This window comes from Tenrec ecaudatus, chromosome 14 (genome assembly GCF_050624435.1).
Source record: "Tenrec ecaudatus isolate mTenEca1 chromosome 14, mTenEca1.hap1, whole genome shotgun sequence".
In the NCBI taxonomy this organism is placed as follows: Eukaryota; Metazoa; Chordata; class Mammalia; order Afrosoricida; family Tenrecidae; genus Tenrec; species Tenrec ecaudatus.
The window spans coordinates 7,158,505-7,173,737 of NC_134543.1; the positions used below are offsets into that span (position 1 = coordinate 7,158,505).

Consider the following 15,233-nt stretch of genomic DNA (forward strand, 5'->3'; position numbering starts at 1 on the left):
AGGAAGCTGGGAAGGAGCCTGAACTTCAAAGGCCAATTACTGCTTCTCAGAAATGTCATCTCTAATTACAACGTGGGCAGCCAGGATGTGTGACCTTAAGTGGTCTCGGAGGAGTCCCAGGGGAGGGTAACCCAGGCTGGAGCTCAGGGCAAGTGTTAGTGGACAATCATCCTGACCGGTACCCACAAACCCCAAAGATGAGGCCCAGCATGCCCTAATTCTCTCTTTTAGCCTTCACAGCATCCTTGTGAAGAATTTATTTTTTACTTTTGTCATTGTGAGCCAGGGCCCATCACTCCTTTCAGGTGTCACTTTATCTTACGGTCAGTACTCCAGCCCTGACGGTCTGGCCCCTTTGTCATAGTAGAATATCCTTCCCCTGCTGGGAAGGTCCCTCCCAGCTGCCCTGTAATGTAACAGTAATGTGACTGTCTTATTTCCTCCACATCTAAAGAATTTATCATCCTAATATACATATATTACGTAAGTGTCTATCAGCGGTTCTCAACCTGTGGGTCTTGACCCCTTTGGGAGTCTAAGGACCCTTTTACAGGGGTCGCCCGATTCATAACAGTAGCAAAATGACAGTCATGAAGTATCAACAAAAATAAATGTTATGGTTGAGGGGTCACCACCACATGAGGAATTAGAGAACCGCTGGTCTGTATGGTAGCAGTTCACATGGAACACATCCATCCATTTGATCGTTCCTTCGGGTATTCATTGAAGGTTAAGTGCTTAGAACAAAGGTGGGGACGAGCCCAGTGTCCTGTAAACCTTCGTTTTTGTCATGAAGCTCATTCAGTCATGGACTCATTCACCCCATAGTTATGGGGTGTCCTTGCCCTGCGCTCGTCACTGCGATCACAGCGGTGGACATAGCAAGCGCGGCACCTGGCCACCCGAAGGCGTCCCTGAGAACAAGTTCCGTTTTTTTTTTTTTCAGACTCCCCGGGCCCCGCCCAGAGCGAGGACTACAAGTCCCAGCAGGCCTCGCGGCACCGCCGCTAGCGTGCGCGTGCGCGACGCGATACCGGGCCGCGAGCGGGCGCCGGTGGCTGCGCGGGAGGGGCGGAGCCAGCAGCGGCCTTTAGGGCGGAGCCGGCTCCGCGCCCTCAGTCGGCCGCGGGTAGCGGACGGCGCAACTTCCGGTGCCCGTTTCTCCCACTCGCTTTCTCTCTCGCGGACTCGCGGGCTCGAGAGGTACCATGTCGGAGCCGGGCGGCGGCGGCGAGGACGGCTCGACCGGCCTGGAGGTGTCGGCCGTGCAGAATGTGGCCGATGTGTCGGTGCTGCAGAAGCACCTGCGCAAGCTGGTGCCGCTGCTGCTGGAGGACGGCGGCGAGGCCCCGGCCGCGCTCGAGGCGGCGCTGGAGGAGAAGAGCGCCCTGGAGCAGATGCGCAAGTTCCTGTCGGACCCGCAGGTCCACACCGTCCTGGTGGAGCGCTCCACCCTCAAAGGTGCCGGCCGGGGCGGGGCGGACGGGCCGCACGGCGGGAGACGCCCTGCGGTGGGGGGGAGGGGGAGTCCCCGCGGCCGCAGACACCCCAGAAGGATCCTAGCGGCCCCAGACACCCCAAAAAGGATTCCTGCAGCTGCAGACACCCCTAAAGGGTCCAAGAGCCGTAGTCACCCCGGGAAGGACTCCTGCCGCCGCATACACCACAAAAGAGCCCCTGTGGCCATAGTCACCCCGGGAAGGATCCCCCCCCACCCCCTAGGCCGCAGACAACCCGGGAAGAGTTTCCGCCACTGGAGACACCCCAGAAGAGCTCCTGCAGCTACAGACACCCCAAAAGAGTACCTGCAGCCGGAGACACCCCGGGAAGGGCCCCCAGGGAGGGCAGGGCCGTCGCAAACACCTCCGGTATAGGCCCCCCTATGGCTGTAGCCACCCCAAGAGAATACCACAGCCGAAGACACCCCCATGAAGGGTCCCCACTCGGGAATGGCCCCCCATGGTCATGGACGCCCTACCCGGGGCCCCCTGGCCACACCCCCCACCCGGGCTAGGGTGTGTGTGGGGTGTCGCCCTCCAGGACTGCAGGGCGGGGTGAGGGCGCCCCTCTCTTGCCATCATCCCAAACAATGAGATGGCTTTGTCTGCCCGGGCCTCTCAAGATGGCCGAGTTGGGTGGAGACAGCGTCTCCCAGCCTAGCGCTGGGCGGAGGCCACATCCCGACCTCCAATGTCACATGAGCATCTTGGTTTCGATTTGTGTTCCGTCCAGGCGGGCCTCTGGAGGGACACATCTGGGCGCTAGGTGTTCCGGGTGTAAGTGTGAGGTCGAGGGGCCGAGGGGTGTGTGTGTCATAGCTCAGGGTGTCATAGCTGCCCAGCCCTAGGCTCAGGGTGACAGTGTCGCCTAGCACCTGCTCAGCATCACCGAGCTAGGGAGATGCCCTTGCCCAGGTCACCCTCTGTGAATGCAGTGTCTTTGTCGATGGCTGTATCTGCAGGGAAGGTTTCTTGCCCTTGTTTGTTTATTTAAAGACCACTTTATAGTCTGGGAGCCCTCGTGGGCTATGATCACCGTGGTTGACAGTTCAAAAACACCAGCAGCTCTACAGGAAAAAGACGGGGCTTTCTACTCCTGGGAAAAGTAACAGTCTTGGAAAGCCGCTGGGTGGGAGGGAGGTCACTATGAGTCAGCATTGACTGGATAGTGGTGGATTTGGAGTTTGGTTATTGTCCTCATGGTGAGGGCCACAGGGTGTGGCACCAGGCGGGATGGTGCCCTTGGACATTGTACTGCTGGCACAGAGGGGTTGGCGATGGGAAACATTTGCCAGCAAGCTGCTAAAATCCCCCCCACCCCGAAAAAAAAAAAACCCTCCAAGAAAGTGGTTATGGTTCTCTGATCAATAGGAGAACCTGAACTGGAGAACCAATATATGCAGCCTTCAGTAGCCTGCCTTGTGGACTTTTCTGATAATTTGTTTCTTTTAAAGGATATTCTTACTGGGAAGAGGTTTCATTGTAGCCCTGATTCTGATGTGGGCAGGGGGAGAGTGATTTTCCCAGAACTACATGGAATGTTCAGTGTAACTAAGCCATTCCAACATGTGTAGAGGAGTCATGTTATTTTTGGATTGTTTTCTTGCATGGCAACTACATTTTTAATTTTTTTACAAGTACATTTTAAAAATAAGCACTTTAACTCATTCACTCTTCTTTCAGAAATAATAGGTAACCATTGTCAAAAAAAAAAAAAACTTGCTCCCAGCATCATAGAAATACACCTGGGACCCTTGCCCACAGCTGGCACTACCGTCAGCATTTTCTTGTCTGTCTCTGATCCTTTTTTAAGACATCCACATCTCGCTGTCATTTGGTACTAGTCAATTCCGACTCAGAGCCACCTCTGCAGGGTGCCGAGACTTTGTACATTTTATGGGAGCACACAGCCTCAGCTTTCTCTCATGGAGCAGCCAGTGGGTTTGAACAGCCATCCTTGAGGTTAGCAGGCAAACAATCACCTGGCCGTGCCCCTGCCCCCGCTCCTTCCAGACACGTTCAAGCAGGATTCAAAAAGCTTATGGGCAAATGGCATCGAAAGATGATGGAATTGCCCACAGGCTTCTTGAACACCCCGTACATTGTTTTATTAACTGTATTTTTGTGCATTGTGCATTAATTGAGGTCATTTCACCATGGCTAATTCTCTTACCTTTTTTATTCAGCAATTTATGTATTGAAATCAGTGAGTTCACTTTTGGGTCCAATTTGTTTTTTATGGAAAACAGAAAACTGACTGGTGGGGTTTCAGAGCCCTAAAGTGTGGGGCTGCCAAGTGGGCAGTTCAAGCCCACCTCTGGCCTCAGGGAGAAAGCAGAGGCTGGCTGCTCAGGGCGCAGAGGAGCAGTCTGCCTTATAGGGGGCACCGTGAGTCGGAATCGACTCGATGGCAGCGACCACACAAGTGCTGGGTTTCTCCAGTTCTAATTAATTAAGCAGTTGGGACTGCTTGCACCTGACTGAAATGGTTGTATATGTGTGTGTGTACAGGGAGGGGCCTGCCTAATGCAGATGGTCTCCGTGGGCTCCTCAGGAGGTTTTCTTCCATTCAGGGAACAGAACATCCCGGCCCTGAGTCTGACTCCATCATGACTTGCACTTCTGACTGTTGACTGAGGAATGGGATCATGTAAAATGATAACTCTGCCGCATTCCCATATTTATAGAAATTCCCGGGGTGCATTAGTGTCCCAACCCGCGTGGACCTTATATTTTACTTCAGAAACTCTTAAGGTCAGCATCAGCACCCACACCCGGGCTCCGCTAGCGCGATATAGACACAAGGGAGCCCAGAGCCAAGGTGCCCGGCTGGAGGACCGACCGGCAGGCGGGAGGGCGCATGGTCTCCTGTGGCATTATGAGTCACTGTTGGCACTGGTTCAGAAGCTGAGTGCCCACTGGGGCCACACAACGACAGGCGGCCTCGGACTGGCGTGGAAAACCAATGGGACATGCTTGCCACCACTGCGATGGAGTTGTGCCGATGATGAACTTGGGAAGTGGTCCTTATTTTATAACCACCTCCCTCTATTTCTCCTGCCCCCCACGGAAGAGTTTTTTCGAAATAATTGCATTTGAAGAGAGCGGCATTTTTAAAATACGAAACCATATGTACCTTTTATCTAGTTGCCCCAAACAGCAAAAATGCCAAACTCCCTGCCAGCGAGCCAGTGCCTGTTCATAGCGACTCTAAGACGGGGTAGAGCTGCCCCCTTGGGTTGCCAAGGCTGTGACTTCCGGGAGTAGAAAGCCTTGTCTCTCTCCCAAGGAGCCGCCGGTCGGTCTGAACTGCTGATCTGGTGTTTAGCAGCCTCGCACCAGGCCTACTGTGCCACCAGCGCTGCTAAGGGAGTTAAAGTAGAGCGCACTCAGAGTGCAGAATAAGGGCAAGGCACACGGAGGAGGAAAAGAGGAAGTCCCCTGGTGGCGGGGGTAGACACAGTGGCCGCAGCAGTGGCTCGGCACAGCCATTTGTTCAGATGGGGCAGGGCCGGGCACTGTCTCACCTGATGTACCCGGGCCTGACCAAACCGTGTCACGCGACGGACTTTAGCCGCAGTGCCATGTTCACCTGTGCTGAGCCAGTGAGAGGTGGCGGTCTCCGGTCAGTCACTGGCCCTGCACCCCTGGGGCGCCCGATGGGTGGTCTCCTCAGGATCCATGGTTTCTCACCCTCCCGCAGGGTCGCTGTGAGTCAGAATCGAGGGAGGACACTGGGCTTGGCTTGAAAGTGGGTGGGAGTCTCTGGCTGGTGTTGCAGTGTGTCTGGTGGGGAGTGGCAGGAGAGCCTTTGCCTAGCCGTCACGTGAAACGGCGTTCCTAGGACCCGAGGAATTGAAGCCCTACTGGGGAAGAGGGCTCTGAACCCTAAAAACCAATCTCTATGCCATTCTTGATGTCGATTCAAGTGAGAGCGTTTGCTTCACCCGCTGTACCAGTTAGCCTTTAGGGTCAGCATGGGAAAGGAAGAGCGGGGGTGTTCGATGCCCACCACAGAAGGAAGTATAGCCGGCTGACCCCAGCCTCACCATCACCGTCGTGTGTGGGTGCCTAGCTGCCACCATGGTGGCAGCCCTCTCTGTAACGGTCTTCCTTGAGTTCACTGACCCTCGCCTTTCAGAAGGACTAGGTCTTCAGTACCGTAGGCCTTGAAAATGCCTACCTTTTCCCAATTCCCTATTTCTTGTGTTTTCTGGAGATATGGAGAGAACCCAGTCTTACTTTGTGAGCAAGCATCCAGGGGTGCTCCCCGCCACTCTCCTTGCAACACCCCAGACAGAAGTGAAGAGGAGGCTCCGACTGTCTCCCCTCCCTGAGCCTTACCCAGAGCAGGGGTGGGCGCAGCAGATGTGCCAGGACTCCTCCCAGGAGGAGGACAGGTGGGCCACTGGGTGACAAGAGAACGTGCCCCAGACGGAAAGCCAGCCCTGCAGTCCACTCAGGGACACTTGGCATCATGCAGGGCAAAACCAAACTCCCTGCCTCCGAGACCATGCCGGCTCACAGCGACTCTACCGGACAGGGTGGCACTGCCCCTGTGGGTGTCCGAGACGGTCACTGTTCATGGGAGGAGCCAGCCCTGTCTCTCCCACACAAGAGAAAGAACCTATGAAGGACCAAAAAAAGCATGCGGAAGCCAAAGACGTGTGCGTGGTCTCGGCTGGGCGTGGGGGCGAGGAGACCAAGGAGCTGGGGCGGGGTCTCTGTGCCCCCTCCTGTGTGCCAGCAGCCCTCCGTCAGATGTTGTGAGAGCCTGGTGTGCTCAAAGGGAAGGGGGTACAATTCCTAGGGAGCCCTGATGGGCCGAGCTTAGTGCTGGGAAAAGACATGGTCATCGGGGTCCCTGAAGATGACAGCCCGGGCATCGCGTGGGGCAGGGCCACTTCCGGCTGCAGGATGGCCGTGTGCCGGCAACAGCAGTGCCCCTCTTAGGCACGTGGACCTGCCTCTTTCTTCCACAACATTAACCCTAGGCCCCTTAGTTACAAGGTAGCAATAGATAGAAACCTCTCAAGAAACCAACCAACCAAACTCCCTGCCATCCAGTCCATCCGACTTCACAGGGACCCCATAGGACAGGGCCCCCACGAGTTTGTGAGACGGTGACTCTCTCTGGGAATAGTAAACCCCGTCTTTTCCCCTGGTGCCTGGTGCTTTTGAACTGCCGACCTTGCTGTTAACAGCCCAACGTGTAGTGTGAAATACCTTACACTGGTCTTCTGGTCCACCTTGGGCATGTTGTCGCCCTGGAGAAGGGCGGTGTGCCTGGTGAAGTAGAGGCTGAGCCGAAAGGAGGAAGGCCCTCATTGAGGTGGGCTGGCACCCAGCGGCTACACCAGCGGGCTCACACGTGGCGACAGTGGTGAGGATGGCGCAGGACCGGGCAGTGTTTGCTTAGCCCACTCCATGGGGCCTGGGAAATTTGCCTTTCTCCCGACAGACAGCCGTATCCACCATAGGAATTCCACTGGCCATCATCACGCTGCAGGAGGCGCCCTGGGAGCACCCGTTGCCTCTGAGCTGGGTGCTGTGGCGATGCCCTGGGGGTTCACGGCTGGTGCCGCCTTGGCCCGCTGGGCCGCAGCCAGTTACAGGAAGGGATTCGGACGGCGCTGAGAGTGAGGCTTCCTGGCACAGCGGGCGAGGGCGCAGCCATGCCGGCCCCACGGAACAGGATCAGTAGTTATCTGTCCTGTCTGAAGAACTCATCGTGAGCCTTTCTCCTTCAGCAGTTTGTTAAAGCATGTCTGCAGAAGTGGATGTCGTAGTTGACACAGAGGAAAAAAGGTTTCGTTATCTGATGATTGTTTAGACAATAATGTCATAGGCTCTTTAGCTGTAAACGGGGGTAGACAATTCAGATTGTCGAGAGTATCAAAACCAGCCCATCCACTCCGGGACCGTGTAGGACAGAAGCCGGCTGTCCGCTTTACACAAGTCCACAGCCACGTCTTTCTCCCACGGAGCAGCTGGTGGGCTCAGACTGCTGGCCGGCATCTGGACGCTTTAACCACTGCGTCACCAGGGCTGCATGCACAGGGAGGAAGCATCTCTGGGTTGAAATCTGAGTCAGGTTAATTGTGGTCCCTTTACATCCAGATTGGCACCTAGAGAAAGTACAGTGTGGTTGTGACCTGGGACAGGCTGCATTCTCTGGGGCTGGGATGATGTCACTGGGCGTGGCTTCAGGGCCCCTGGAGCCCTGGCCACCCTGCAAGGCTTCCCTCCGCATTGCAGCCGCCGCCCTTGCTCCTTGGCCCGGCCTGCCCAGGCCGCCCGGCCTGCCCAGGCCGCCCAGCCCGCCCAGCCGTGACTCAGCGCCCGCAGGGCCCGGTGGGCCCGGGGTGCTGCATCCCAGGGCACAGCCGCTGTGGGATTTTATCCATGTAGATGGCGACTCCTCGGGGAAGGAGTGAAGAGAAATGAACACCCCGGGTTTAGGTGTGCCCCAAATCCTGCCCCTCGGGGACTGTGGAATGTGGCTGGGACCTCCTCATCTTCCTGAGGTGAATATTCGGTAGGAATCTTGGAACAGTGTTGCGGAAAAATTTAGGAAATCAAGGAAGAGAACACCCTGTGCTCCCTTTCCCGGCTGCCCAGCTGCCGGCAGTGAGTTCGGTGTGTGCACTTCCCGCGGGAGCTTCATCTCCTATGTCTACTTTGGAAAAATCAGTGGCTCGGCGTGTTGTTTCAGTAGCGTGTTCTGCATCATGGAAGCAGCTAGAAGGGAGTGCATACTTGATTGTGCTGCCACTCGCTCCTCCCCCCTTCTTACAACCAGGCCCCCGGCGGGTGGCATTTTGGGAGACTGAGGATCTTCTTGATGTTGTCAGGTGCCCAACAGTGGGAGACCCTGCCCAGCCCTGCGCCACCTGCCCATTGATTATGTTGGCGCCGGTGTGTCAGGCTGTGTCGTCAAGGGCCTGCCTCTCTGCCCTCCTTCGTCACCAGGCATGATGTCCTTTTCCAGGGACTGGTCACTTCCTGGCGTTCAGAGTACACGAGACCGATCCGCACCAGCCTCACTTCCAAGGAGCGATCTGGCTGCACTTCTTCTGACTCAGATCTGTTTGCTCTTTCCGCGTCCTAACTTTTAGGCTCTTTGTGAATGCTTGGTCCTCTCGTAAACTAAGGAAGCTGGTTGCTTGTGCTGAAACCCCACCCCCCTGGATTTCATGGTCCTCGTGCTGAGGAAGCATAGACCCCTCCTTCAGTGTCTTCGTCCCCCCACCCCCCCCACACACACACACCCCCGTTGCTCCCGCTGGCCAGGTCACAGCCCAGGCATTTGAAGCCCAGAGGAAGGGAGAGGCCGTGACTTAGGTGCCATGCACTGGTAGGACTTGACCCCCAAACGCTGGCTGATGAGTCCTTGAAAGGGAGGGCAGGCCATCTGCCGACGTGGGGGAGCTCCTGTGAGGGCAGCTTTTGCCTGGTGGTTTGTGCTGCGCCCCGTCTTGGCGCTCAGGCAGCCAGACAGTTGATTGCGCCTGTAGTCAGGAGTTTGGGTGGTTTTCCACCCTTTCACGCTGTCGGTTTTCAGTTATGGAGAAGTCCAGCTCACATGCATCCTGAGGTGCATCTGGGCCGAGTGGAATCCCACCTGGCCCTTCCTTGCAGGATCTCTGTGGGCTGAAGACTGAGTCGTACTCCAGCCTGGGCACCGGGACTGCTGCCGGTCTGAGCAGAGGGCGCGAGGCACACCTGGGGGCCGTCAGCAGCAGTGGTTTTCTAGGGCTTGGGAGGGGCCTGGCCTTGAAGGGGAGGAGGGGAAGTTTGTGATGAAGTCCCACATACTCTTTGAAGCCCTCTTGACAGCCTGTACACGCACACACACAGGGGCATGCATAAGAGTGAGGAGGGTGGGCTTGGAACCTCAGCCTTCTGGCTTTATCACATCTCAGCCTTGGCCTCTATTCTGCACCTGGAAACCTGGTCTAAACGGTGGCCATGAGGGTTCTCCGGGGCAGTGCAAGCAAGCAGAGTGGTGTTAACTGTGTGGGCTGCACCTGTTATGTTGGGGGGGGGTGGAGTGACATTCTGTGGCTGCAGTGTGGACAGGAGCAGTGCAGGGCCAGGTCCCAGCACTTCCGGCAGCCAGAGCTGCTCCAGGGCGCCGCATGAGGCCATGACCCAGACACAGGTTACAAACAGGTGTGGGCGCACAGCGCTGGTGCCCGCTCCGCCCAGGGTCTCACAGCAGACAGCAGCAGAGTCAGGAGTGGGAAAACGGCAGCAAGGAAAGACGAGGTAGAAACTGGCGGGGAGGTGGTGTGTGGGGCGTGGGGGCATGGTGAGTTCAGTCATACTCTAATCAGCCGCTAAAAACGAACATTGGAAACGTCGTCACGAACCTGACATGGTGTTTACTGTGGGTTGTAGAGGACGTTGGCGATGAAGGAGAGGAAGAAAAGGAGTTCATTTCCTACAACATCAACATCGACATTCACTATGGGATCAAGTCCAATAGGTGAGTGGAGAGGCTGTGCCCCTGAGAATATGGACCTGTGAGCACCGAGTGTGACTCCAAGCAGCGGCGCTCTGAGGAGGTGCCACCGTCTCTGCCGTCTGCATCCATCGTCCCACCTTTGATCCTAGGTGCCCGAAGGAGTACCCCTGTGAGTCAGTCTCTGCTCCAGAGTGGTTTTCTTCTCACGGCCTCGCCAGGGCCTCTGCCTTCTAACTGAGCTGTAACGTGCCTGGCCCAGCGTTTCTCGCACGCTCTTGGGTCGTTAGGGGACCTGGTTTGACCACATTCTTGTGCGCAGGTCAGAGTCCCGTGGGGACACATCCCTCAGGACCACAGTACCAGACCCTGGTGCTGGCCCAGGCCCAGCACAGCATCTGTTTTCAGTGCTGGCTGGCTGGCGAGAAGTCGCTACCTTCCAGACAAGACATGCCAGCCTACACGCCAGGAGACACCCTCAAATTTAAACACAGAGACGGAGTCACTGAGCCTGCATTGATGTTTTAAACCCTGCCCCCCCTTGCCCACTTCGCCCAAGGTCACACAGCAAATAGCAACACAGAGCCAGGAGTTGGGGCAAACCTCCCCCCAAGCAAGCAGCACTTCCCCCAGAGCCCTTCAGGCCTGCAGAAGACTTGCTTGAGTGGTGTGGGGGCCCAGAGACAGGACTTGTTGACGCTTTGCCCTGCCTCCTTGATCACCCTTTTCCTGAACCACGGAGTGGATGGAAGCCGTGCCCGGTCATCCCTCGGTTTTCAGCGTGTGTTTCTGGGAGTGTTTCCTTAACCTCCGTGTTTTCAAAGTGAGCACAGTCCTGCTACCGGTAAGTGTGTCACGTGCTATTGGTTACACCCTGGCTAGTAACCTCCCCAAGTCAGACCCCAAGCCAGGTGGGCGTGTGTAGTCTGCACTGCCCGATTTTGGTGCCTTTCGTGACATGGACTGTTGGGGTGAGGACAGGATGACGGTTCTGTGAGGGGTCCTCCTGGTGGGACGTAAGGGGCGCATGTCTGCCAGGAAGACATGGGCCACATCAGGATGCTTCCGGGACTTACAGTAGCATGACGTGCCATGCGTAGAGTCCTGGCCTGGGTACTGGAAAGTACCAGAGTCTTCTCTCAAGCCGTGATGTCACTGCCTCAGAGCACCTGCTCCGTACCAGGAAGGACACCTGCAGCACTAGCCTCAGGGTCTGGGGTGAGGCAACCAGCTGCCCCATGGGAAATGGCATGGTAACTGGCTGCTGTCAGCTTCTAGTCGGGACGCACACTCAAGGCACTGCGTCCTTCACGCTCAGGGCCTCACAGCGAGTCAGACAGGCTTTCTGTTCTCAGGAAGAGGGGACCCTTAGGTGCAAGGTTCCATGGCAGACGGGGGACAGAGAGATGGACTCCAACTCGGGAGGGCCATTGGAGGAGGCCATGCTGGGCACCTAGCATGTCAGCAGGAGAAGGTGCACCTCCCGGGCACAAGCACCTGGTGTGCTTAAGGGAAGGGGTGCCGGATGGCGGGGCGAGGGGAGAGAGGAGGGTGTACAGTGGGGGGTGGAGCCTGGGGCGCCCTCCGTCTGTGGTGACTCCCTCAGTCCAGCTGAGCTGGTGGGACTCTGGCTGAGGTGGGAGTCCGTACAGCATGGCTTAGGGCAGTGGTTCTCAACCTTCCTAAGGCCAGAACCCTTTCATTCAGTAACTCATGTGGTGGTGAGCCCCCACCCGCAACCATAAAATTACTTTTGTTGCTACTTCATAACTAATTTTGCTACTGTTATGAATCAGGCAACCCCTGTGAAAGGGTCGTTTGACCCCCCAAAGGGGTCGAGACCCACAGGTTAAGAACCGCTAGCAGAAGGCCAGGAGTGCGCTTGGCCAGGTCAGCTCTGCTGCCTTTGTGTGACCGTACGACCCCCATGTGCTCACGGGTTCTCACACAGTGAGTGAGACCAGACCAGCAGGAAGGCCGTCCTAGGAACTGTGGGAGCTTCAGATGGCCTGTTACTTTGTGTCTGACACCATGCCATCTGCAGCCTGTCGCTGCTGTCTGACTTCTCCCCTCGCCTCCCTTAGCTTGGCCTTCATTAAACGGACTCCTGTCATCGACGCCGACAAGCCCGTGTCCTCTCAGCTCCGCGTCCTCACGCTCAGCGAAGACTCCCCCTACGAGACGCTGCACTCCTTCATCAGCAATGCCGTGGCCCCCTACTTTAAGTCTTACATCAGAGAGTCGGGCAAGGCAGACAGGTAAAGCCTGCCCCAGCGTCGGCTGGAGGCCCCTTTGCCTCCGTGTTCACCCGCCAGCTGGGGAGGTGCTGGACCGTCGGGGCCTGGGCAGGGCACGGTGCCCTGGCCGCATGGTGGGGTGAACCCTGAGCCGAGCCCCTCACCAGGTCAGCGCTTTGGACTTGCCAGCGGCTCCGTGGGAGTCGGCTTGACGGCAGTGGGTTTGGTGTTTATGATTTAATTTGTGGGGGTGAGGGCGTGGTCATAGGGCCCTGGGAGGCCACGGGACCCCGGCATTTGCTCTTGGACCCATGTGAAGAGCTGGTGTCTTAGGAGACCATGCAGGCACGCACTGTCTCTCAGGGACGGCGACAAGATGGCACCTTCGGTGGAGAAGAAGATCGCCGAGCTGGAGATGGGCCTCCTGCACCTGCAGCAGAACATTGAGATCCCCGAGATCAGCCTGCCCGTGCACCCCATCATCACCAACGTGGCCAAGCAGTGCTGTGAGCGCGGGGACAAGCCCAAGGTCACGGACTTCGGGGACAAGGTGGAAGACCCCACTTTCCTCAATCAGCTGCAGTCCGGAGTGAACCGCTGGATCCGAGAAATCCAGAAGGTGGGACCACGCAGCTCGCCGGGCCCCTCTGTGTCCCCGCGGGAACTGTCAGCAGCGTCAGTTCCCGTCTCGCTTGCTGGCTCGCAGTGCCACTGGGGACTCTGCTCTTGCCCAGCTGGGGGCAGCGGGAGGTTGGTCTAGGCGGGTGGCCCGGGGACAGTCAGAGGTGGTTGACGATGAGCTCTCAGAGCGTCCCTGCCCGTGGTCCCAGGCCGGCGGTTCCAGATCCAATCCACAGCTATCCGCAGGGAAGTCCAGTATGCCGCTCCACGTGGGACACGCCGAGGCTGTCCGTAACGGCTTCTCCGCCGTGACCATCCGTAAGCAATCCCATCTCTTTCAAGGTGACGAAGCTGGACCGAGACCCTGCCTCCGGAACGGCCCTGCAGGAAATCAGCTTCTGGCTGAACCTGGAGCGTGCGCTGTACCGCATCCAGGAGAAGCGGGAGAGCCCCGAGGTGCTGCTCACGCTGGACATCCTGAAGCACGGCAAGCGCTTCCACGCCACCGTGAGCTTCGACACCGACACAGGTGGGGGCCACCCCAGGGACGGGAGGGAGGGAGGCGGTGGGGCTCTGGGCCCAGGCTAGAGCTCTGGGTGTCTGCCTCCTGCCATCAGTGACCTGGCTTCTGGGTTGGGCTGGGCCCTCTTGATGTGAAGCCAGCTGTGGCCCAGGCAGGAAGGTGGTTTGAGGGAAGGAAACCTTGCCCTTGTGGCGCTGTGGGACAAGCGTGGGCTGCTAACCCTGAGGTTATCAGTTCAAGCCCACCAGCCACTTAAAGGGAAAAGAATGAGGCTGGCTGCTCTGGCAAGATGTACACTCTGGAAGCCCTCCCTAGGGCCACACTGAGTCGGGTGCACTGGGTGGCAGTGGGGTTTGGTTCATGTCCCCAAGGACAGCCAATCAGCTCTCCTTTCCCCTCCTCTGCCCTCTTCCCTCCCTGCCTCCCCCTTGTTGGGAGAAGTGGTCGGAACGGCTTCACTTCTACATAGGGCATGTGTACGGGGTGCGGCCGAAGGGCCAGCTGCTGCCAAACAGCCTCCTTCCGCAGAGACACGTTAGCACCCCTGAGGGCACCTTCTAGCTAAGTGGCAGGGTGGTTCCCAAAGTGAAGACCATCGCCTCTGAGTCCCGTGTGCCTTTAGAAAGTCCGCCTGTGTGAGGCGATTTACAGAAAGGTGAGAGGGCAAGGGCAGCTCGCTCGTGCGGAAGCCGACCACATGAGTGCGGCCGCGTGGAGGCCGTGCAGCACTGCGAGCAAAGGCGTCCACATCACCGTGGTCCCTGGGAGCCTGGGCTCCACGTGGGCCCTCACCAAAAGACAGTAGAAGAGTACTTTTAAAGGCCTGTGTGTTCTCATGGGACACTGAGCATGTGCGTAGCGTAACGCCGTGGGAAGGTAGAGGGTGGGGTGGGGGCTGCACTGTTGATTTAACTATAACGACAAACAACACAGAACACATGTTAGCCGTGTAGGGATGCAGTCACAGAACCAGGCCTGAGGACAGCACTGTCTGCTGCTGCTTCCCTGTCCCCAGCACGTGATGGCCATTCCAAAGGGCAGTCTCGGTCCCTTGGGTCCACTGCACACGTTCCTGGGCTGGGCAACTGGTGCTGAGAGGCTGGCACTGATTTTTTAGGACCCCCGAGGCCTCTGCTTCTTGTCTCATAACAACTCCCCTGCTCGGGCCAGAGGGAGTCAGGAATAGACTGGGGCCAGGTGATGCTACTGTGCCCAGCCGCCCTCTCGAGCCTCGCTAAGCCGTGAGCACACAAGCCTAGTGTTCGTGAGGGTGCTGGGGCTGTGGGTTTCCCCAACTTCATAACTCTCGGTGGGACATTCTGAGAGTGCGGACGGCTGGGCTAGGGCTACTCGGGCACAGAAAGGAGGGGATCAACCTGTTTAGGGTGTTCCTTGTCTCGCGAGGCTGCTGGCCACATCAGAACATTCGCCTGGAAAGTTTCCCTTGTGGTTTCTGGTTTGCCCAGCGCTGGGCCTGGGGGGACTGCTCAGTTCGGTGTAGTCCTTCCTCTGAGAGCCCCCCTCACCCTTCTTCCTGCGCTGGCCCAGGGCTGAAACAGGCGCTGGAGACGGTGAACGACTACAACCCCCTGATGAAGGACTTCCCGCTGAACGACCTCCTGTCAGCCACGGAGCTGGACAAGACCCGGCAGGCACTCGTCGCCATCTTCACCCACCTGCGCAAGATCCGCAACACCAAGTACCCCATCCAGAGGGCGCTGCGCCTGGTGGAGGCCATCTCCAGGGACCTCAGCTCGCAGCTGCTCAAAGTGCTGGGGACCAGGAAGCTCATGCATGTGGCCTACGAGGAGTTTGAGAAGGTGCGTGTGTGCGCACGGGCGCAAGACCCTCTGGGCCACAGGGGGATGACAAAGACGCAGTCTGCT

General features: G+C 57.6%; 1 protein-coding gene across 1 annotated transcript in view; it reads left to right on the plus strand.

The window, feature by feature from the left end:
* The first annotated feature begins 1,111 nt into the window (after positions 1-1,111).
* Positions 1,112-15,233, plus strand: part of DYNC1H1 (dynein cytoplasmic 1 heavy chain 1) — a 53,759-nt gene continuing 39,637 nt past the window's right edge. The window contains exons 1-6 of the mRNA XM_075532320.1: positions 1,112-1,461; positions 9,903-9,990; positions 12,051-12,224; positions 12,567-12,822; positions 13,167-13,353; positions 14,896-15,167. Of these exons, the coding sequence (XP_075388435.1) occupies positions 1,209-1,461; positions 9,903-9,990; positions 12,051-12,224; positions 12,567-12,822; positions 13,167-13,353; positions 14,896-15,167 (1,230 nt within the window). The 5' untranslated portion in view covers positions 1,112-1,208. The remainder of the gene's footprint in view (positions 1,462-9,902; positions 9,991-12,050; positions 12,225-12,566; positions 12,823-13,166; positions 13,354-14,895; positions 15,168-15,233) is intronic.